This window comes from Vulpes vulpes, chromosome 3 (genome assembly GCF_048418805.1).
Source record: "Vulpes vulpes isolate BD-2025 chromosome 3, VulVul3, whole genome shotgun sequence".
Classification (NCBI taxonomy): domain Eukaryota; kingdom Metazoa; phylum Chordata; class Mammalia; order Carnivora; family Canidae; genus Vulpes; species Vulpes vulpes.
In genome coordinates this window covers 80,422,959-80,446,788 of record NC_132782.1, presented here as the reverse complement: position 1 = coordinate 80,446,788, position 23,830 = coordinate 80,422,959, and the positions used below count along the sequence as shown (strand labels likewise).

The window sequence follows — 23,830 nt, the reverse complement described above, 5'->3', positions numbered from 1 at the left end:
ACCAGTCTGATGCAGCAGGTGTGGGGTAGCCCCAGACATTCCTGGAGAGCTCCCAGGTCCCCACCCCACCCCTGCCCTGATACTCCCATCTCTGTTTCTCTTCCAGGCCTTTTCAAGGACTCATCCCAAAGCCTGGTAAGAGGCACTGGCTGCGGGGGGGGCCGCATGGCGTGGGAGGCCGGCTGCCATGCTGGGGGCCAGAGGCTGGAGCCCAGCTTACTGTGGGATGCCAGGCCCTGCCCTTCTGTCTCCAACCTCCTCTGGGCACCAGCCCCAGGTCGGAGGAGGAAGGCCACACTGGAACCTGCGGCAGGGGAAGGGGGTAGCAGAGGGTGGCAGGGGGGCGGGTGTGATTCATGCGCTCCAACCCCGCCAGGGTTCAGGAGGGAGGGAGGGGCCAGACCAGGTCAGTGCCCTCCACGCCTGCTGAAGGGGTCTGGATGACCTGAGTGCATGGATGAGGTTGGAGACAGGTGGTTCCTAATCACAGAGGGAGGGGCTTCCGCATAAAGCTCAGTGGTAAGATGCTGGTAAGTGCTTCCGCCTTTCAAAGCGGCCACCCCCTCCATCTCCTCCATGGGCTGTGTCCTGGCCTCCCAAACCCCGGATGAGAGGGGCGCCTGGCTGGCTCCTGGAGCACACGACTCTTGATTTTGGAGTCGTGAGTTTGAGCCCCACGTTGGGCATAGAGATTACTACAAGAAAACAAAAAGTGAGAAAAGACCAAAAAACCCTGAGTGAGCAGAGACAGTCTGTGTCCCTGCAGGGTGATGTGCCTACGTCGTGAGCACTCTGGGCTGGCCAGGATCCGCAGGGCTGAGGCTGCAGATGCCGAGTTGCTGACCGCAGGTCCTGTGTATGGAGAGATGGGAAGCCTTGCGGCCCAGCCCCAGCCCCACCCCGGGAGACCCTGCAGCTGCCCCAGGCCCTTGGGGAGGCTTTGCTGATGTGCTGAGAATGGGGGGATATCTGGAACCTAGAGAGCCCTGTGGAACAGGAATCCAATGTCATGGTCACAGTGATGCCCCCCCCACTCCCACCCCAATGCACACTGACCCCTGCACCCCACAGCTTCCAGTCCCTGGGCCCAGGCCTGACTTGGTGGGCTTCTGGGGAAGGGGCAAGAGGCCATCAAACTGCAAGAGGGCAGGACTTACTGGGGGCATAGAGATGGGGCCACTGCTATTGTTGTGCTGAGGGACCCCAAAGAGGAGGAGTGAGACTGGGGGCTGGCACCACTCCCTTCTTTCCAGCCATGGGAGCCAGGAAACACCTTTCCTGGTGTCACCCGTGGCCCCTGACCATGCCTGCCTTGGGACAGGATGCCCAGCCCTCTGTGGACCTGCTTTGCTCCGGGACCATGGTGGGCAGCCTGTGGTCTGCTCACCTGCCCTGTGGCAGGGGCCCCAATCTGCCAGGCCCCGGGGCTGATTGCTGAGCGCCCTTGACTCAGCTCCCAGCCCAAAGGGGGTTTGTGCCTGTGTCAGGGTCAGTGTTGGGCAGCAGAAAAGGAAGCACAGACCCAGCAGTGGGAAGAATGGCCAGCCTCCCTCTACTGAGGGACAGCAGAATGGCAGGCAGTCAGTGCTCCCAGCCCCTGCTTCCAGAAGGAAAGGTCTTCATGGGGGCCTGAACCAGTAGCTGCTCTGGCAGGGCAGGGGCAATGCACAGGGGCAGCGCTTTGACTGTGACCTTTTCCTGTGTCCTTTGATGGAGGAGGAGACTGAGGCACAGGGAATATCAGTGACTTTGCCCGGATGCCCCACCTGTAGTGAAGGAACTGTTGGCACCAAAGCCTGGCTCCCTGCAGGGAGGCCCAATGATCCGGGTGCAGTGTCATTCCGAGCCGCCAGCCGGGTGGTGGAATGTCGGGCTTTGGGGATGAACACAGCGGGCAGAGGGGCAGCCAGCAACCTTCACACTGACCACGGAGCTTCCGGGCCCTTCCACTAACAAGGGCTTGCCCTCCGGCTAGGGGAGCTGGTAGCCCATTTGCTGTTAGAGCAACTTCTTGAAGCCTCTCAGCCAGACTGCCTGTCTGCCTTCCCCTCGGCCTTTGCTTTGGCTCCTCTGTGTGCAGAGAGCTCTGGGAAATGCTTTCTTGACCCACGTGGTGTGGAAGAGGGTGGCAGGCTGCCTGGAAGAGGAGATGGGAAAGTAGGCCTGGCCCAGCCCTCAGGGTACGTCTGCCAGTGCCTTTCCAGGCATTGGCACTCCAGTCTGGGTGGCACCCTGGAGGGGCCGGGACAGACGGGGTGGCCAGCCAGCTCTGTGCTTACTCATGCCACTTGTCCTGCTGGACTGGGAAGGCGTCCAGGCTCACAGGGGCCTCCGAGAGCTCACCGGAGGTCATAGCCTGTCCCCAAACCCTCCGTCAGATAATCGCAAAAGCCTGGCACAGGCCAGCTCCCGGGGAACCGGAGCAGGAGCTCAGGTCTCTCGGGGAGGCAGGACATTAGCAGGTGCCATAGTCTGGAAGAAGGTGGGCTGAACCAGATGCAGGTGCCCTGGGCATGTGGAGGGGTGACAGAAAATCTGATTTGTGTTGTGGGTCGGGGGCAGCACGTGGGCCATGGGAAAGCACAGGCTGGTGTTCAGACAGACCCAGGTTCAAATCCCTGCACCCTCTTTACTAGCCTTGTGACCCTGGGCTCATAATTTCACACCCCCAAGCCTCTAATTGCTCATCTGTGTGATGGAGAAAGGCATACCTGTCTCCTTAGGTGATCAGACTTGGATAAAGGTGGACAGTGACAGGCGGGCTGCGGAGGGGCTTCATTGTGATGCTTAAGTGAGATATTTGTAAGTCCTTCAGCCCTGGACCCGCTGTGATAGGAAGTGCTCAGCCAGTGGGGGTGACGGTTGTTATTCCTGGGGCTTAGGAACGCTTCCTGGAGGAGGTGGCATTGAGTAGAGCCTTGGAGATGAGCAGAACAGCGTGCAGTGCTGACCTAGGGCCCAGCCTGAGTGAAGGCACAGAGGGGCTGTCAGGGGATGTGACAGAGGGGCTGTCAGGGGATGTGGCTGGGCACAGGTAGGGGGTGAAACCAGCATGGCCAGGAGGGTGTGGTGTGGCGTGGCAAAGACACAGGCCTTATCCTGGGCACAGCAGGGCCTTCAAGATATTTTCCTGTTTCTTTTGTCCTCTTTCAAAAGTATGGAATGAAAACTCAGAAGCACGGGATTTGTAAAACTAAACCAGATTCCTACCAAAAACCCTCATTGCACAGTGGGAGAATCTGAGTCCATGTTCATCCCCTTTTCCCTGAACTCATGTGCAGGTTCCAGAAAGATTCATAATGCCAGGGAGATAGGGACAGGGGAGGGCCTACCAAGTCTTGAATGTTGTGTGTCCACGTTGGTACCTATAAGACATCTCTGGACAACTGTCCATGCAGATGGTTGTTGCTCCCCATTGAGGCTTTCCCAGGGCCTGGAACCTTCTATGAAGCCCACCGGTGCAGCCACTTGCATACAGCAGAGGGTTTGAGCAAGAGCAGACCAGAGAGGGCGCGGCCAGTAGGCGGTACAAGGATGGGAGGGCGGATCAGGGGTGCGCTGGGGAGGTGCAGGGGCGTGAGGTTTGGGGGGGGGGCATCCCTGGGAGGGGAAGCCTGTGAAGGATGGCTCTCAGATTTTCTAGGTCATTTATTAAAGCCTCCCAGAGAAGCCTTTCCTAACAGAACCATCCTGAGAAAGTGAATTCTAAAGGAAATGATACTTTGAAGATCAATGGGTCATTAAACCTGGGGTTTTCCCAGTGCTTCCTGGAATGTGAGCTGGGTGGAGTGGGGCGAGGGTATGTCGGCTCCTGGGCCAGCTTTGTTCTGGGTCAAAAGAGATGAGCCCAGGGACCTTTAGTATTGTCCCAGCTGGGTGCATCACATCTGCCCTGGGGCCTCAATTCTCCCCCTGGTGTCTAGTAGCCCTTTCTGCTCCTGCTGAGTGTTGGCCAGGTGCCTGGCTTATAAAATGGGCTTGGGCCAAATCTGAAACCGTGGGTGGGACTTCGGATCTTAGGTCAGGAGAGCTGTGGGCCAGGGATTTGATCGATCCCTAGGGGTTGGGGATGCTGGCTGGAGGGGTTCTGATGGGGGGGAGCCCAGGGCTGCAGATGGATGGCAGGGCCAGGCCCTCTACTGCTACCGGACTGAGCTCCAGCCCTGCCCGCAGTGGCCCAAGTGACCAAGGCCTGACCTCAGGAGCCCTAGCGTGTTGGCCCAGGAAAGGTGCACACCCTTGGAGCTGCTTGCCTCCTCACTGGGCGGCTCCTCGCCTAGCACACACCTGCCTGCAGGGGCATTGCATTAAAGCAGGGAGGCCAGGCCCGGCGTGGAGCAGGGAGGCAGTTGCCTGGGGACTGCACAGGAGTCCCTGCCCGCCTAGCCCCAGGCACCCAGCTCTCGGGCACAGATGTGCATCAGGGGCCACAGGCCACGGGTCCCCACAGAGCACAGTGGTAGTATTTGCTGTGGAGGGGGATCTGGGTGAGCCTGGCACCAAGTCAAGGCATTCTCCCAAAACCCAGGAGGGCCCATGGCCATCAACACCCAGGACAGCAGAGGAGGGTGTTCAAGGTAATGCTGGGAAGAAGCAGGGGCAGTGCAGGAAGGAGAAGCCCTCGTAACCACCACAGAACATTCTAGTAGGTAATAAAAACCTGAAGGGAAACACAGATATGCGCCCGTGGTGGAAATTTGGAAAAGACAGAACTCTAAGTGCCCAGATGGCTGTTCATTTTTATGATGATACATTTCTTCCAAATTTTTCCCCAAGCTTTTTAATTTTACATCTCACTGTTCTATAAATTAATGTACATACACACTGAAAACATAAGCATTCCCCGATGTTTTTAAAACTCTTTATGATATTCCTTCATCAGTCTGCTTCATAGTTATGGAACTGTCCTGTCAGGGGTGGACATTGGACACCACCCAGGGGTGGACATTGGACACCACCTCACACTGTGGACACCTAACATCTACGTCATGCTTATGATCTGCCAGTTACAAAGCCTTCCCATAGCAGCACATGGGATCCCCCCCAATAACCAATCTTAAAGGAAGAACCTGAGTTTCAGAGAGGTTAAGAAACTTGATCAAGGTCACACAGCATGTGCCCTTGCTTCCGGATCTTTCTTCCACAACAGGCAGCACTTTGCTGCTGCCTTCTGGCTGCCAGCATCTATAACAATGACCCTGCCTCTCCCTCCTTAGGCGCAAAATTAATCCTTTGAGTTTATTCATTTGTGCAACAAAAATCTATTGAAGGGGCATCTGGCTAGCTCAGTCAGAAGAGCATACAGCTCTTGACCTTGGGGTTGTGAGTTCAAGCCCCACGTTGGGTGTAGAGATTACTTTTAAAAATTATATATACATATATATATATGTATGTATGTATGTATGTATGTATTTATAGTGCCTACTTTATCGCAAGCAGAATCTAGGAATACAAAATAGACAAAAAATTTCTACCCTTGTGGAGCTTATTTTCTAACGGAGAAGCTAAGAAGGACAAAGCAATGTATTCAATAGTGAGAAGCGACATGGAGACATACAACACAGGACTGTCAAAAAGACAATTTTAGATAGGCCAGCAGGAGTTGAGGCCTGAAAGAAATAAGGGTATGAGCCATGTAGAAATCTCCATCGGGGGGGAAAAAAAAGAAAAGAAATCTCAGTCGAAGCATCCAGGGGAGGAGTTAGTGCAAAGGCCCTGAGGCCCTGGACATATTTTGAAAGTATACGGCTAACAGGATTGCTGATGGTGGAGAGTATGGGATGTGAGCAAAAGATTTTGTCCTGAGCAGCTGGAGGGCGAGAAGGGTCCGGATGTGAGTGTCAGGCAAATTAGACCAGTGACCAGGTCAAACTAGATCTATAAACTATAAATCAGAGAGTGTCCTGTTGGAGACGTACAGGTGGGAGCCATTCCACATGTAATGTGTTTGAGTCATGAAACTGGATCACCGTGGGGATGAGTGTTGACAGTTGGAAGGGGTCCAAGAGAGCCCTGGGCCCTCCTGCATTTAGATGTTGGAGATAGGGCAGTCCCAGTGGCGCAGCGGTTTAGCGCCGCCTGCAGCCCAGGGTGTGATCCTGGAGACCCGGGTTCGGTCCCGCATCGGGCTCCTTGCATGGAGCCTGCTTCTCCCTCTGCCTGTGTCTCTGCCTCTGTGTGTGTGTGTGTGTTTCTCATGAATAAATAAGATCCTAAAAAAATTTTTTTTAAAATTTAGATATTGGAGATAGGAGGAGAGACAGGCGGGTGGCCAGGGACAGGCCAAGTGAGAAACTTGGAGATGACCACTGAACCACGTGCTGCATTCAAGGTCAAGTATGGGAGACCTGAGACTGGACCATGGGGGTTGAGTGTCCCCCAGAGGTCATGGGCAGTGTGGTTAAGAGCAGTTCTGGGGAGGGGACCTGAGTGGAGTAGCAAGCTTCAGAGGGAATGAGAGCAGAGAAATGGGTTGCAGCAGGGACAGATGGCCCTTGAGGGGCAGGAGAGAGATGGGGCGGGTCTACCAGCTGAAATGGGATCAGGAGCGGGTTTTAGAGGTAAGAATAGCCACAGCATGAGTTTAGAGAAATGAGTCAGGGGGAGGGAGGCAAGAAGAGGGGCACTCCCTCCCCTCCCCACCCCCCAAAACAGGATGGATGGAAGAGGGGAGCTGAGAACTGTGGGGAGATCTTCCTAGGGGGAAGATGGGGCAGGGGCGGTGGGTCCCAGTAGGGGTGGGAGACTAGTGGTGTCAGGTCCCAGAGGCAAGCGTTAGAAAGATGGGAAGGGACAGTCCTGTTCCATCCTATGGGCCACCTTAGAAGATGGCCACCACTGTAGGTGACACAGCAGGTCGAGGCACAGAGGGCCGGGGGCTTGGAAAACGTGTGTGCACAGGTGGATTGGTCCCCAGGAAATGCAACGGGAGCCTTGAGGGTGTCCTGGGCACCAGACCCTAAGGTCAGTGCCACCTGCAGGCAAAGACCAGCCCTTCTGCCCCCTGGAGACCTAGTTCCCTGCCAGGCCACTGGAATCTGAGACCAGGGGAAGGCAGGCATTCCACAAGAGCGGGTGGCTGTGAAATGACTGTGCCCCGCTTCTGCTGAGCACCGCCCACACATGCCAGGCCCCGTGGAGCCCTCCACAAGCCTGTGGGGTAGACGCCATTGTCATCCTCATGTCGCGGCTGAGCACACTGAAGCTGCAGGAGGCAGCCTGGCTCAGGACCGGGCCTGGGACACCCCCAGGTCTGTGCTCTTCTGGGCAGCGGGGGAGGAGGGTAGCGAAAGAATGAGGCCAGGATTAGAAAAGGCAGAGACCACAACTTTGCTGGTGACTCAAGCTTTATCTTGTAGCATTGGGGGCTTTTTTTTTTTTTTTTTTCAGTCAACAAAATGATAGGATCAGGTTTGCATTGTCTTACAATTACCATGGTAACCACGCCTCCACCCTCCACTGGGTGGATTGGAAAAGCAACACTGGGGCGGGTAAACCAGGGAGGGGTGAGGAGGCTGACCCCAAGCCTGAGGTGGGTGGTGCTGGGATGTAGAGGTGGCAGCAGTGTGGGAGGGAAGCCGGGCGGAAAGTTCTGGAAGGATCACGGTGGTACCCATGCTGCAGGCAGGGTCTCCGGGCCCGTGGACCTCCAGGGGCCAGGGAGCCTTGGTGGGACCTGACTGGTGCTGCTTTAGCACAGGGTGGTGAGGGGGCTGGGCACGGTCCCTGTGAGGGTGGCCGCTGCCACCACCACTCAGACCAGCGCATGGTCAGTGGACAGGGCCTGTGAAGGACCAGAGAGAGGCGGAGCCCCAGGGAAAGGAGATGGAGGGATTTGCTGGTAAGAAGATCTGAGAGCAAGGCCTTTCTGGGAAAGGAAATGACTTTGTAGAACTATTCTCAAATAGCAGTAGCAAAAGAAAGGCTTGTTGGGTAGTGAGGTCCCTGTCCTTGGGGGCATCTGAGTTGATACTGAGTAGCCACTTCCCACCGGGGCCCGCTGGGTTTCCCAGCAGGAGCCACTGTGGCTTGACTGTCACCTGCCTGGAGACCAGAGCCCTGGCCATCTAGAAGCGGGAAGGGCTGGGAGGGGGGTCCTCACCCACCACATCACTTCCCAGTGCCGCCCAGCTCCCTCCTGGGCAAGCGCAGGTGTCCCCCACCCTGCCGGCTGAGGGGACCCTCCGCTAAGAAGCCAGGAAGCAGCCCCCCCACCCCAGAGCAGGGTCCCGGGTCCGGAGACCGAGCAGAGCTGCCGACTTCCTGTGTGACTCCAGCAAGTCAGGTTTGCCTGCCTGGGCCTCGGTTTAGCTCCCACTGAAGTGGGAAGGTCCCAGCGGGGGGCGCCCCGGGGCGCAGGGCAGCGGGGAGCACCGGTGGGCGTGGGCGTGGGCGACAGGCCGGCCAGGCGGAGCGTGGAGGGCCTGGAAGGCCTGGCTTTGCAGCGTGTTCTGGACTCTGCAGACCCGGCCTTGGCAAGCTCTTCCGCTGACGTCCCCGCGGCCGGAGCCCCAGCGCCCCTGCAGGGCAGGGCCGACGTCTCGGGAAGGGTCCCCAGCTCTCTCCGGAAAGTCCCCTCACAGCCTTAGTGTGAATTTTACCTGAAGGAACGTGTTCAGTTCCATTCTGCTGAGGAAAGGAAACCATCACACTGACGCCCCAGAGGCTGAAGTAGGAGAAGCTGAGCGGCGAGGCGGGCCGAGGGCCGAGGGCCTCCCACGCAGGAGGGCTCTGCTCGCCCTGGTCCCCACCGGGGCCCCTGCTGGGTCTCTGCGAGGCCTCCCGTTCAGCAGGTGCAGCGTGGGGTGGGCTTCCTGGAGGAGGGGACTGGCGTGGGGCTGCTCTCAGCGCAGGGGAGGGGGAAGGGGCTGCCGGGGTGGGGGGTGCTAAGCCCCCCTCTGCCCCCTCAGGCACCAACTCCATCACTTCTGGGCTGTGTGATGGCAGATAAGTGAACTTCCCGTCTCTGGACCCCCAGGTCACTCGGAGCGAGCGGGGACACCAACGGTCCCCAGGCCCTCCACCCTTCGGCCGCCCCCACGGTCATTTCAGCCTCTGGAGATGGTCCCACGCTCCACCTGCGTGTGCCCCCCCCACCCCGGGGGGCCCTCCCCACACCCTCGCGCCCCGACACTGTCACGCTCTGGAGAGCTCAAAATAAAACCCCTTTCTCGAGTTTCTAAAGATATCCCAGTTCCAGCGCCAGCCACATGTTTCTCCACTTAATTATCTCTGCTTTTCTTTGTTAATTAGGCTCCAGTCGCAGTCTCCCTGCTGCCTTCCCTGGAAGAGCTGGCATCTGCAGGGCGGGGCCCGGAGGCCTTTGGGCAGGTGCCCAGCTGCCAGGCCGGCCTTGGCCCTCTGCCTCCTTTCTTCCAGGCAGGGTGGCGCGGGGGGGCCGCTGACCAGTGCCTTGTGGGGAGGCCCCTGCCTTTTCCTGGCCTGTGGCGACCCAGCAGGGTCGAGGCAGCCCTGCTGGTTGGGGAGGGGGACCCCGTGGTTCCTGAAGGTTGTTAGGGCTGGGGTCTCCACGGAAGGGAGGGGGGGCGGCTTCATGCTCCTGCCACATTCCAGAAAACCACATTGAAACCAGTTCTCCGGCTGGGACCACCCAAGCTCTCAGAAACAACCAATGCCTTTATAATTGGGCTGGAATTGAGATGGGAAGCGTCGCCACCAGGCACCACGTGCTGAACAGACGTTCTCGCTGGTGCAGAAATGCATCTCTGAGCCACAGGGGTGGAGGCATGGGCACTTAGGATGGTTCATCCTGTGTGGTTTACTGGGTGGACTCCATCTTTCTCATGGTGGGGAGGTCTGGTGACGAAAGAGGCCTCCTGGTGGGAGGTGAGAGTAGGAGACAGGCAGTCCTATCCTTCTGAAGCCCTCAGCAAGCACGGGGACCAGATACTCCCCTTTGGGAGCTCAGGTGCTGGGCAGTTCCAGGGCTGCAGTGAAGCCAGGGCACTAGGCTGGGTGCTGGGCTTTCGATCAACACCAATTGGAAAAAAAAAAAAAAAAAACCCTGCCTCATGGAACTGACATATGGTGTGGGCGCAGAGAATAACGCACAAAGCATAATAGTATGTTAGATGTGTGCTCAGGAGAAGCGGGCCAGCAGATGGTAGACGGGGTGTGTATTGTCGGGGGGTTGCATGTTAGCTAGGCCATGGCCTGGGAGTACTTCGGGGTGTACTCAGGGGGTGGTAGTGAGCCGAGGAGCTAGGGAAGAGCAGTGCGTGCAAGGAAAACAACTGCAAAGGTTCACCTACCAGGGTGTCAGAGGAAGAAGGGGAGGACATGGTAGGGGAGGAGGTAGAAATGGGGAGAGAAAGCAGATTGTGTGAGGCTGGATGAGAACATTGGCTGTTGGGGCGCCTGGGTGGTGCAGTGGGTTAAGCGGCAAACTCTTGATTTTGGCTCAGATCATAATCTCAGGGTCATGGGATCGAGCCCCACCGTGGTCTCTGTGCTCAGTGTGGAGTCTGTTTGAGATTCTGTCTCTCTCTCAAAAAAAAAAAAAAAAAAAAAAAAAACAACTAATAATAGTAAAAAGAACATTGACTTTTGCTCCCAGGTCAATGGAAGCCAGTGCAGGCCTCTGAGCAGGGGAGAGAGGGAATCCAGTTTAGGATTGAACAGAATCCCTCTGGCTGCTGGGTGAGGATAGCCAGGCTAGAAGCACGAAGAGACAGGGTGGGGAGGCGCTAGTGCCAATCCAGACTAGGCCTGGTGGTGTGGGGAAAAGTGGGAGGGCCGTGGGGAGTCAGGGGCTCTGGGTAGAGTTTGTAGTTAAGCCAAGAGAATTTGCTGGTGTGGGCTATGAGTCAGAGGAGTCATGTTTGACCTCAGGGATTCCAGCTGGGCTTCTAGAAGGATCATGGTGCCGGTAGCTGAGATGGGGCTCGTGCAGGAGGAGCCAGCTGGGGAGGTGTGGGGAATCAGGGCCATGGTTTGTGGGATGTTGAGTGCAGGGTGTCCCCTAGCAGCACTTCGATGCACAAGTGGGGGATCAGAGGTAGTATCAAATATAATGAAGTATAATTTGGGGAATCACGAGTATGTTGCTGGTTTCTAAAGCCCTAAAACTGTACATCCGGGTGGCTCAGTCAGTTAAGCATCTGCCTTGAACTCAGGTCATGATCTCGGGGTCCTGGGATACAGCAGTGGTGGCTCCTCAGTAAAGCCCAGGCCCCCTCCACAGAGTTACAGATGCCACACAGATGGGGCAGGAGAAAAAGGTGTGCCCTGCCCACTCCAGAAAATAAGGCAGCCCCGAGTTCCCATTATGTGCTCTGTGCAACTGAGGTGATGTCCCTGTGATGTCTCTGGTGGTTGGAAACAGGAAGAGTGACACCAGCAGAGGGTCCTGGTTGCCAGGGGAAGGAGGATGGATTTGCCCCCACGGACAATGCAGAGTCCTCAGCAAGTTTTTTTTTTGTTTTGTTTTTGTTTTTTGTTTTTTTTTTTTTATGATAGTCACACAGAGAGAGAGAGAGAGAGAGGCAGAGACACAGGCAGAGGGAGAAGCAGGCTCCATGCACCGGGAGCCTGACGTGGGATTCGATCCCGGGTCTCCAGGATCGCACCCTGGGTCAAAGGCAGGAGCCAAACCACTGCGCCACCCAGGGATCCCCCTCAGCAAGTTTTAAGCAAAAGGATGGCGGGGGTCCCCTAGACTCTTGATCTTGAGAATGATTGACGTGACTTGCAGAGCAGAGAACGTTCTTGGGGAGGCCAAGCAGGAAGTTCTTGCTGCAGAGAGCAAGTGAGATGAGCGGTTTGGAGACCTAACTGGCCGTGGGGTGGGCCTGCCAGAAGTTTCTCTGGGAAAGTGGCCCTTGTGGTGACCATCTGCATTTGTGGGTGAGGGGGCCACATGGGGCCAGGACAGGTTTGGACCAAAGTGCCCCGATTTAGTGGCTTAAAGCAGCACAGATATTATTTTTCCCTGTAGAGTTGTAGAGCTAAGAAACCCCAGATGAGCCTTGCCAGGCTCGAATCAGGATGTAAGGGGCAGATTCCCTCTGGAGGCTCTGAGGGCAGAACCTGTTGCCTTGTCTTTCCCAGCTTCTAGAAACCACCTGTTTTCCTCATTCTGGGGAGGGCTTCACTGTGACCTCTGCTTTCACTGCCCTGACTCCTGCCTTCAACCTTCTTGCCTCTTTCTTAGAAGGACTCTCTAAATGTAAATGTGATTACATTTAGGACCCACTTTGGATGATCCAGGATAACCTCCCCATCTTAAGATCTTTACCTTAATCCCACCAGCCAGTGTCTTCCATCATGTAAAGAAAAGTCGCCACGGATTTGGGGAACTAGGATGGGAACAGTGTGGGGCCACTACTCAGCCTGCTCCTGGGTTGGAAGCAGCGACCAGGAGGAGACCCCAGAGAAGGAAACCCAGAGAGGAGGGAGACAGGTTGGAGGGAGCTGTGCAGAGGCTGTTCGGGGATGTGCAAAATCACAGGTGCTCCAGGAGGCAGTTGGAAATGTGGGTTTGGGGACTGGGGGTACAGAGAGGGGGAGAAAAAAACTGCAGTGTAGACAGAGTAGGAGAACCTGCTCTTTCTTGCCTCCCCCCGCAAGTGGAAACAAGGTCCTGATAAGCAGTCAACAGGATCATAAGCCTGGATTTTGAACACTCTGTCCTCCAGCCTGGACGGGAAAGGCTGCCATGCCAGCTGGCTAGACATCTGGGGCAAGTCCCGGCTCCCACGTACTCACACTGTGTAACCCGGGCCAGGTAGCTGTCTGTGTGCCTCAGTTTCGTAGTCTGTAAAATGGAGATATTCACAAGGCCAGCCACAGAGGGTTGTTGGAAGGATTAAGTGAGCAAACCTATGCAGAGCTCGAAGAACAGTGCTTGACTTCTCTAACAAGCATGGCATGCCCGTGGTATTGGGCATCATTGCAGGTGCTAGGGCTTTAATCATGCACAGGTGAAAGCAGACAGGTGTCAGCCAACAGGGAGCGACCTCACTCCTGTGTTTGGCTGTAGCATGGGATGCTGTTGTGCAGTCACTGGATGGTGTTCTGGAAATCACCCCCATACCCCCCTGGGGATGCAGCAGGACGTGCATTCTCTCTGCCACTGGCCTATGCAATCAAGTGCCCAGATCTGTAGTCTTTCCCAAGAGGGGCGCTGTCGTCCTGTGCATCATGCTTAGTGCACGGCCTTCTGTGCCTGGCCGGTCATGGCCACAGTTCAGCCCAGGCCTTGGCCGGTCTTGGGGCAGTGACGTCAGTGACATCTGCTGTGTAGCTGGGACCTTGGAGGAAGGAACGGGAGAGGAGACAGAAAGAGGTGATTCCCCTTGGGAAGGGTCATGTGCGTGGCTGGCACCTGGCAGGATCGCCTCTCCTGGGTGAACCCCCACAAGAAAACCTGGTATTTGCCCTGCCACGCCTGGCTGACAGGTTCAAGCCATAGGGCTGCGGGAGATTTTGTAAGAACGCCCCAGAAAAGGTGCTAGGCCGTCCTCAAATGGGAAAGCAGTACCCAGGGGTTAGAGGGACCAGGTCTTAGTGTTAGCACCACTGATTATGGACCTTGTGGCCTTGGTGATGTTGAGTAGGCACCTTGACTCCTTTGAGCCTCAGTCTCCTTATCTGTAGAATGGGGACCATAGTACCTGGAGGTCAGGCTTGTTGTGAGGAGTGAAGGGCAGGTTTCCAGGCAAGGTTTCCGGTGGGCTTGTCATCAGCAGGTGTGAGATCTGCATCCCAGTGTCTGGCCACTGAGAGGGCAGTGGAAGGGCCTGGTAGCCCCAACATGGGACGCTCTAGCCAGAGAGCCCCGTCAGCCATTGTTACAGCTCTTTGGGTGCAGCCTGTCAGCTAGAGGTCACAGAATTGGGCTCCAGGGAAGGGCAGGGAGCGCCTTTCCAGGGAAAGGAGATGGACTGATGTGGACACAGAGCCGTGCCCGAGGAAACTCTGGAGGGAGAAGGCTTGCTTTCTTCCCTCTGTTCTCCCCATCTCCTCTGGACCTCATGCATGGACCGGATCAGTCATGATCCATAGTTCAAGATCCACTCTGCCATTGTTCATCCCTGCATGTGACCATTGTTTGGTTGTTTGATGTAATATTTGTTTCATTTTGAAATAATTTTTAATTTCCAAAGAGTTGCAAAGATGGCATAGAGTCCCCAGATATGAGATAGAGTCCCCTTTGACCCACCTAGGGTCAGCAGAACCACGTGCCTTTGTCAACGCTAAGAATTTATCCCCAGGAACCTGGGTGACTCAGTCCATTGAGCATCTGACTTCAACTTGGGTCATGATCTCAGGGTCCTGGAATTGAGCCCCAAGTCGGGCTTCCTGCTCAGCCGGGAATCTACTTCCCCCTACTGCTCCCCCACTCATCGTTTCTCTCTCAAATGAAATTAATAAAATCTTTTTAAAAAGAAAAAAAAAGGAACTTAATCTTGATCAGTACAATAAGATTAACTAAACTGCAGGCTTTATATTTAAATTCCATGAGTTTCTCCACTAACATTTTTTACCTTCCAAAAGCCACTCTGGGTACCATGTTGCATGTAGCATGCATCTGTTTTTAAATATTTTATGTAAAGAAAAAATAAAAATAAAAAAATAAAGATTTTATTATCTATTTATTCATGATAGACACAGAGAGAGAGGCAGAGACACAGGCAGAGGGAGAAGCAGGTTCCCTACAGGGAGCCTGATGTGGGACCCGATCCCAGGACCCCGGGATCACGCCCTGGGCCAAAGGCAGATGCTCAACAGCTGAGATACCCAGGTACCCCATGCATCCGTTTTTAGTCTTTCATTCATATTCTTGCTCATTCGTCTACTTGTCAATGAATATTGCAGTGAATCCCGTGAGCCCACCACCCTCCGAGAATTAGAACACTCCAATAAAGTGTCCCCACCCCCATGCTCTCCCTCATCTTGCCCTCCTCTCTCCCCTTATCCGCGGTTTCGTTTTTCAGAGCTTTGGCCACTCGCGGTCTACTGTGGTCCAGGAGCAGGGATTATCCTCCTGATGGGTCGTCAGGCCAATAGTAGCCTAACTCTGCATCCTGACGTCCACACCGCTCACATTCCTTCATTTCCCCACGCAGGCATTTTATCCTCTCACATCATCACAAGAAGGGGAAGTACACCACAATCCGGTATTTTGACAGAGAAATAGACCACATTCCCACGACTTCTGTTACAATATGGTACAGTTAGAATTCTGTTTTGTTATTGTTCATCTCTTACAGGGCCTGATACTTTGTCATCGGTGTGTACCTCTAGGAAAAAACATCTAGTGCATATACAGTGGCCTTATTATGTGTGATTTACCTAAACCAAAATGGTTTCCTTTCACTTGCTTTTTACTTTTTTTTTTTTTTTTAGGTTTATTTATTTTAAAGAGGGGCCGGGTAGGGAGTGCGGAGGGAGAGGAGAGGGAGACTCTCAAGCAGACTCCCCGCTGAGCGTGGGGCCCCAGCCCATGGAGCTCGATCTCATGACTCGAGATCACAACCTGAGTGGAAACCAAGAGTCGGTCGCTTCACCGACCAAGCCACCCAGGCGGCCCCCGCTTTTTACTTCTCTAAGCAAAGTGTGTCCTCATGTGCCAGGTCTGGACTTGCTTTCCTCACTTGCCCTTATGTAATGCGATGCTGGGCCGGCTGCCGGTCGCTGCTCCGTGGGGTTCCAGCGGGTGACCCTGCCACTCTGCCGTCCTCAGCTGCTTGGGTTGCGTTCCTGTTAGGAAGAGTGCCCCTAGCACTCTTGACCATACTTCCTTTGACACATGTAATAAGTTTCTCTGGGGGGTGAGAGCCTCCACCCCACTGCCGCACATGCTTGGCCTCTGAGCTTCAGTTTCTCCGTCTCTAAAACAATGACGGAATTCCTGCTGCACCGAGGCAGGTGGAAAGGTAATGCTGAGCCCATCTTCTTTTTTGACGAAGGCCCAGAGCCAGGAAAGGAAGGTGTTGCTTGCAAGCTGCCCCCCTACCAAGGGTGGGGGAGGGCACGAGGCAGCTATTCCAACCAGGTGGGGACCCCTGTGGAGACCCAGGCCAGGCCTGGAAGAGAGGAGGGGATGTGTGGAAGCCCTGGGAGAGGGGAGAGGAGGAATCGGGCTCCTCCCTCTCACCCCCCCCCCACCCGCCCCTCCTGCGCGCAGACACCAGTCTGAGCTGCCGACCTCAAGCTGGTGGAGAGGCCCCGGCTGGCTGTGCCGGGCTCTCTCGTACTTTGCCCTGGGAGAGGGCTGTGGAACCACTGCGGGCAGCACCCCCGAGCCAACTGGGTTCCACTGCGCACCTGGCTCTGCTAGGATTTATTTATTTATTTATGATAGTCACACAGAGAGAAAGAGGCAGAGACATAGGTAGAGGGAGAAGCAGGAGCCCAACGTGGGAGTCGATCCGGGTCTCCAGGATCGCGCCCTGGGCCAAAGGCAGGCGCGCCAAACCGCTGCGCCACTCTGCTAGGATTTAATAAGCTTGGTTGCTTTCTTCCCTCAGGCAAAACTGCCTTAATCCTGGGGCTAACAGACGGCGGATTAGAAGGGAGCAAATGAGAGCTACTGGGGCAGGCAGAGCCAGAGAGGAGACCAATAAACCGGAATAAGAGGAAGAGAGGCAGAAATGCCCACAGGGTGGGCCTGTCATCAAGGGTGTCGCTGCCCTGGGGGTAGGGAGTAAAGGTCCCTGGTGGGTGGGGGGCGTCCTGAGGCCGATCCCCCCCCTCCTCATCCCCTCCCCCTGCTCCACAGTGTGCTACATCAGAAAGAGCTATTTGATGCATTTGAGTCAATGGCTGCCCCCAAATGGGTCCAGCAAACCAGGGGATTTGAGAGAATAAGCACCTGTTATCTGAAAGAGTCTCACATGTCAAGTTTAATTCCCTGAGCCTCCAGGATAACTGAAGCATTGATCTGCTAATAATGTCAGGGACAGCCTGACTCTGATGGTGGGAGGCCTTCAGCTGTTTTACATGTGACATCACGGGATCCTCCTGGGCAGGCCGGGATTCCCATCGGGGAGATGTGGAAACAGACCCAGAGAGGTTGAGTGACTCTCCAAACACCATATAGCATTAGGTGTAGAAAAATCGAGATTGCCTTGCAGTCTGCTGAGCCAGGGGCTCCCATGTCACGAGTCCTGGGCGCCCCTTTCTTCCCACTGCATACAGGTATCCAGGCGGATACACTGGGGGCACGCACACCTCTCCACATGGAGAACATTCTGAAATGTTTGCAGACACCAGTGTCCTTTATTTTTTTTATTTTTATTTTTTTTTACCAGTGTCCTTTATAGCCAGCCTGGGTTCAGGGGAGCTCAGGTAGGTCCCCCCCAGAATAGGTTTGGTGACTTGGGCCTCAAAGCAGTAAGACCAGCCCTGGGGACCATGCCAGACACGGCCGTAATGTCATCACTTGGTTCTTTCTCGTGGCCTTCTCTGTTGTGGTAGCGACTTTCCAAATGAGGAAATCCAGTGGTTTGGGGAATTGTTCAAGGTCACGAGCTAGCTGAGTGAAGTAAGTCAATCGGAGAAGGACAAACATTATATGGTCTCATTCATTTGGGGAATATAAATAATAGTGAAAGGGAATAGAAGGGAAGGGAGAAGAAATGTGTGGGAAATATCAGAAAGGGAGACAGAACATAAAGACTCCTAACTCTGGGAAACGAACTAGGGGTGTTGGAAGGGGAGGAGGGTGGGGGGTGGGGGTGAATGGGTGACGGGCACTGACGGGGGCACTTGACGGGATGAGCACTGGGTGTTATTCTGTATGTTGGTAAATTGAACACCAATAAAAAATAAATTTATTAAAAAAAGAAAAGGTCACAAGCTAATAACAGAGGTAGGATTTGAACCCAAGCTGTCAGCTATCAGAGTAAACACTTAACTCCTGGCCATTGGGCTGCCCTTCAGACTGGGTTTATGGCTGAGGCCCCACAGGGCCCCAGTGACTGAGCTCTCTCCACCCCACCCCGTGTCCTCTGAGGCAGTTTCCTGGTCGTTTATTGCCCGCAAGCAGACCAGACTCCGGGGGACCATTCCCCAGTGACCCAGCAGGCCTGGCCACACCCTCTTCAGCTGGTGAGTGTGTGACAGTGGTGGCAGGAGCCTGGCTGTTGGGAAGGGGTCTCAGGACCTGCCCACAACCTACCCAGTGGGCCACTTGGCTGGGCCACCCAGGCCAACAGGGAGCATGGCTCTCCTGCTTGGGGCTGAAGCAGGGACACCACGCTGGGCAGGGGCGGGGGTTCTCCCCCTCTGTGGTCCGCCTTTACCACCCCACGTCTGCTTCCCTCTGAGCACCCAGACGGGCAGGGGCTGTCTCCCCTCCAGCCCCAGCCAGAGCCTACCCTAGCCTGTTTCATTCAAAAACATGTCCTTTAAGAAAAATGTAACTCCCTTCCTTCAAATTAAATAAAAACAGAACAATAAAAATGTTTTTAAAATTAATAAATAATAAAAATGAAGAGTTAGGAGAAGCCAGGAGACACCCTTTCTGAGACCTGGTGGTGTGCACACAGGATGTATTTACTACCCAGCAGCACCTAGCCCCCCAGCACCCTCCAGAGGTGTCAGGGACACTTCCCAGTGCTACCAGCGTCCCTCAGGCCACCCAGGTCCCACTTTGCTGACATTTCACTGCTCCCACCATTTCCATCAGGACCCGACTGCTCTTCCTCTTTGCGACCCATGGTGTCACTCCTCCTTGATAGCCACAGCCTAGTCTGGGGGTGCTCTCCCCTCCCCCTCCAGACCAAGCAGGACTTAGACACTGATGTGTTTTTAGCACCCATGGGATACCGGGAGCCCCAGCACACAGAGGAGGCTGCATCCCATGGGTAGTGTGGCCATCACCTCTGGGAAGCCCTCCCTGATTCTCAGCTGGGTTAGAGTCCCCCCTATGTGCCCTGAACTGATAGTTATCAAGGCCAGTGGGTCACCACGTGTCACTCACCATCCCCTGCTTGGGACCAGGGCTGTCTTCTGTGGTCTGTGCTAAATGCCCAGGAACAACACCATATCCAGGCGGGATGGTCTTCGTGAAATATTTGTCCAAGACAAATATTGTGTCAGGACAGTGAACAGAAACACTGAGAGGGGACATTACACAACCTTCACGTGGCTGGCACAAGCCTGGGTTTGTGGCTTTAGGTTCTGTGCCCTTCTGGAGCCTGGTGTGGCTTCTACCAAGGTGAGGCTCAGGCCTGCCCCGCGTGTGCTTCTCTCTGTCCACACAGCCGCCAGAGCCTCGAGGCCAGGGCAGGGTAGCAGACACACCTGCACACACAGGAGACCACCGTGTCCCCAGCCACAGTGACCTCAGCGTACCGGGCTCGTCCTTGAGGTCCTGTGCATGCACTGCCTGGCTTTGTGGAGAACAGCCCTGTTGGCCCTGCCCTGGGCCCCGGAAGAGACAGAGACTCAGGACTGTGAGCTGATAGGACAAGAGATTTAGAGGAAACATCCCGAAGATCAGCCCTTCTTTCCACAGACAGGGAGACCGAGATCTTGGGGAACCCAGAGCTCTTGGTCAGACAGATAGACTATTCCAGGCACTTAGCAGCTGTGTGGTCTTGGGGAAGCTATTTAACCTCTCTGAGCCTCTGCATCCTCGGCTGTGGGGAGGGGTGGCCATGACGGTGCCCGGGAAAGCTGCCAGCAGAGCATGTGACACTCATTTATGGGAATCCAGGCCGTCCTTCCCTGTCCTGTGGGGTGCCGCATGTCTCTTTGGAATCCCGGCCACCAGAGGAATCCCTGGTGGCAAGGGGGTGGGGTGGGTGTGGAAAACCTCTGCCGCCTCCCTGCAGGCTCTCAGGGGCCCTGACCCCAGGACTGTGTCAGCTTGTCCACAGGACCTGGAAGAGGGTCAGGTAGATGCTTGTCAGTGTGGGGTCCTGAGGACCACCTGGAGGGCGGATGTGGAAGGACGGCTCTACGTGGGGCTGAGTTCCGTGGCTCGGCCCGGCTGGTGGGGCCTTACTCCCCGAGAGGGGGACACACGAGGAGGACGTTGTGTGGGATGCGTGACGTGTGCAGGGTCTCGGGCACCCCGGGGGCTGGGCGGCCACGGTTGAAGGCTCTTCTGCAGGAAGTCTGAGATATGGCACATCTCGTTTCCGGGGAGCGTGGGCATGACCGGGACCACAGCCGGCCCGCCGGCCTTCGGGGGCCCAGGCAGCAGGGAAGGAGCCCCGGGAAGACGGGGCATCAGGCTGGGAGGGGGGCCCTCCCCTGGCGGTGGGTGCGTGGGGAGGGCTGGACACACACACACACCCGAGGCCAGGGTCGTCCTGGGCGGCAGAGACGCGGCGCAGAGCCCAGCCCAGCCCGCTAGGCGCAGCTCCTGACTTGGCCTCCAAAGCTGAACTGAGTTCTGTGAGATTTTCCACATTAACACAGGAGTTGTTTTTCTGCACAAACTCCTTCTGTCTGTCCTGCCCGTCTCCCAGGCCCTGGCTCCCGGCCTGCTTGCTCCCCACACCCACCCCTGTCTGCCCGCCTGCCCGGAGGCCCAGCCAACTCCCTCCCCAGCCCAGGGCAATAGCCTGCAGGCCCCTCTGCCCCCGGGACCCCTCCATCCCATCCACGCCCTCTGCCTCCCCACTCCCCACACCCCCCAGCCTGGCCCAGGCCCCATCTCAGGGCTCACCTGACCTGCTGCTCCTTCAGACCAAGGATGGGAGCGAGGGGAGCCAAAGGTCCAAGAGCAGGTGCCCACAGAGGTCCTGGGTGCAGAGGCTGCAGCCCCCAACACTCCCCCTGCATGCCTGACTCCCTGGTCACAAGCCTCAGGCTCAGGCCCTGCCAGGCAGCTGGAGCAAGTGTCTGACAGCACCGCTCAATCCTGCCAGCGCCCCTGGTACCACCTTGTGCGTCAGCCCAGGTCCAACAAACCATGATCTTACCCTTTGGTGCCCTCGCCTGCGTTACTTCCTTCCACACCTTCCCAGCCCACCCCCATCCAGCAGAAGCTGCCTGCCTGCCTTCTGAGAGGACACTCAAACAGCCTCCCCCAGGAGGCCTGCCCAGATTTGCAGAGGGGGGTGGGCACCCAGACTCCTGCCGCATGTTGCCTGTCACACTCATGGGTGGACACTGTGTGTACCACCCCCACTAGACTGGGGGTTCCTCCAAGGAGGCTCACTGCCTCTCCAGCCTCAGAGTGCCCCATGCCTGACACGGGTCGGGGGTAGGGGGTCCTGTGCTGGGGAAGTTGTTCAGAGAAGTGGGGATGGATGGGTTGTATAAACAGACAACCGGGGCCAGAAACACAGCTGCCTGATGATCATCTCGGTGGGCAGGGCTTGGCACGAAGGCTCCAGCAGGTGAGGGTTGGGGATGCCATGCAGGAGCCCATCCAAGGGCCCATCTGGGTGCCACCCTTCACAGCCCCCCTGTCTTCCTCTTGTAGATGAAGATGACGCCAACAGACTAGGGGAGAAGGTGATCCTCCGGGAGCAGGTGAAGGAGCTCTTCAATGAGAAATACGGTCAGTGCGTGAGGAGCAGGGCCCACGGGGCAGGGTGTGCGGGGCAGGGTGTGCGGGGCCGCCTTCCTTGGCTGCCCCTCCTTCCCTCTGCAGCCAACCTGGTCTCCTCCACTTCCCCCCAGCTGGCCTGCCTGCTTCCTGGGGACACAGCTGCCCTGCCCATGACTGGTGGGAGCCTACCCGTCTGAGGAAGGGGAAAGAACCTGTCAGGAGCGCCCAGGGCAATGGTGGTGGTCAGCATCTCCACTCCTGTAGGGGTGGGCTGTGCGGCAGAGCCCATGCCCACTGCCAAGGGCTTTGCTCCTGCATCTGCCCAACACACACTGAGCTGTGGGGCAGGGTCCGATCCCTGTCCTCCTAGGGCTCAGAATCTGTGAAGGGAGGTGGACACAGAATAGGTAAGGGCCATGCGATGCTAGGTGAAGGCATCCTGGGTGCTCGGGCGCAGCCCAGGTGGGACAATTAATACAGTTACAGAGCACCTGACTGGCTCAGTGGGTAGAGCGTGCGACTCTTGATCTCAGGGTCACAGCGTCCAGCCCCACATTAGGTATAGAGATTACTTAAAAATAAAATCTTTAAAATAAAATAAAATCTTAAGATAATAGATAATAATAATATGGTTACAGCCAAGTACAGTTGAGCTTTCTAGATCATTGAGCTGCCAGACTGTGTATGCTAGATGTTTTGTATATGTTACATTTTATTTGTGATGAGTTTAGTATTATTTCCATTTTGTTGCAGGGAGACAGGCAGTGATAAAAAATATGTTTAAGTAGAATTTTGGAGAGTGATAAAGGAAAAGACAAAACTCAAAACCCCAGTAGCAGGACAAGGGGGGGTGCTGGCCATGGGGATGGGGCAGGAAAGCCCCTGGGAAGATGGGACACATTAGCCCAGACCTAGTGTCAGGAGGGAACACACAGGCCAGGAAAAGCTTGCCAGGCGGCTGGGACAGCTGGGTGACTGGACACCAGCTAGGAGGCCAGAGGGCCTGGAATAAGCAGCTGGGGGAGGCCCCCGATGTTCAGGGAGGCCCAGGCAGGCCTAACGAGGAGTTGGGGTTTCACTTTGAGAGTGAGAAGCGACTCTGCTGGTGGTTGGTGGAGGGGGGCGGGGGTCGTCCTTTTCACTTATTGTGAAATCAAAATTCAAATGTGTACAGATGCGGGAGGACAGCGTAGTGAGCCACCCCATCACCCAAAGCCAGCTCCTATGATCACTAGCATCTTGCCAATGTCACTTCTTCTCTTTCCGTGTACACACTTCTAAATTTTTGAAAACAAACCCAAGACACCCTTTCATATCATCCATAAATATTTAAGTAAGAACTTTGTATTTTTTCTAACATGATAGTAGATTTTAGGCAGACATCCTCATTTGTCAGTTCCAGGTATGCACACTTCACAAATCAGGCACATGTGAAATCATTGCACCAGGCACATGTGGAAGCATCTGTTTTAATGGTCAGCACTGGGCATTAGATTTTTACTTCTAAGTGGATTTTTAAAAAGGGTGTGTGTGTGTGTTTTGATTTTTTAAGCTCTAGTACAGTGGCTGCTGAGCTAGAATGTGCCAGGATCCAGCCCTTTCCCTAGAGGGCTTACTTAGCCTCTAACCTGGGGACAACTTCTCCTTGCGCTGACCCACTGTGTCCTGTAGGTGAGGCCCTGGGGCTGAACCGGCCTGTCCTGGTCCCTTATAAACTGATCCGGGACAGCCCTGACGCCGTTGAGGTCACGGGCCTGCCTGACGATATCCCCTTCCGGAACCCCAACACGTATGACATCCACCGGCTGGAGAAGATCCTGAAGGCCCGGGAGCACGTGCGCATGGTCATCATCAACCAGCTCCAGTGAGTGCCCCAGTGCCCAGGGCGGGGTGGGCAGAGTGGGCAAGGGCCATGGGAAGAAGACTGCTTGCATCCGGTCGGGAAGTTCCCAAAGCAGGTGCAGCCAGGAGACGAGAGAGACAGACACAGATAGGCAGGCAAGTGCCTCCTGCTTGCACGGAATCCAGGAGACAAGCTAGCTTAACAGTCTCATCTTAGATATGCGGAAACGGGGGGGCACCTGCGTGAGTCAGTTAAGCATCTGACTTCAGCTCAGATCATGATCTCCGGGTCCTGGGATTGAGTCCTGTATTGGGCTCCCTGCTCAGTGGTGAGCCTGCTTCTCCTTCCCCCTTTGCTGTTCCCCCCTGCTTGTGCTTTCTTTCTCTCTGTAAAATAAATAAAATCTTTTAAGATTTTTTTTTTTTTTTTTAGGATTTTATTTATTTATTCATGAGAGACACAGAGAGGCAGAGACAGAGGCAAAGGGAGAAGGAGGCTCTCTGTGAGGA

General features: G+C 55.5%; 1 protein-coding gene across 7 annotated transcripts in view; it reads left to right on the top strand.

Annotated features, from left to right (window-relative positions):
• Positions 1-23,830, top strand: part of GTF2IRD1 (GTF2I repeat domain containing 1) — a 110,581-nt gene that overhangs the window by 79,382 nt on the left and 7,369 nt on the right. For 6 of the 7 annotated variants that reach the window (XM_072752839.1, XM_072752838.1, XM_026019587.2 and 3 more), the window contains 3 exons: positions 107-135; positions 21,410-21,487; positions 23,150-23,342. In XM_072752839.1, coding sequence (XP_072608940.1) covers positions 107-135; positions 21,410-21,487; positions 23,150-23,342 — 300 coding nt within the window. Of the gene's footprint in view, positions 1-106; positions 136-6,238; positions 6,437-21,409; positions 21,488-23,149; positions 23,343-23,830 lie in introns of those variants that run through there. The other variant, XM_072752840.1, reaches the window with a different exon arrangement.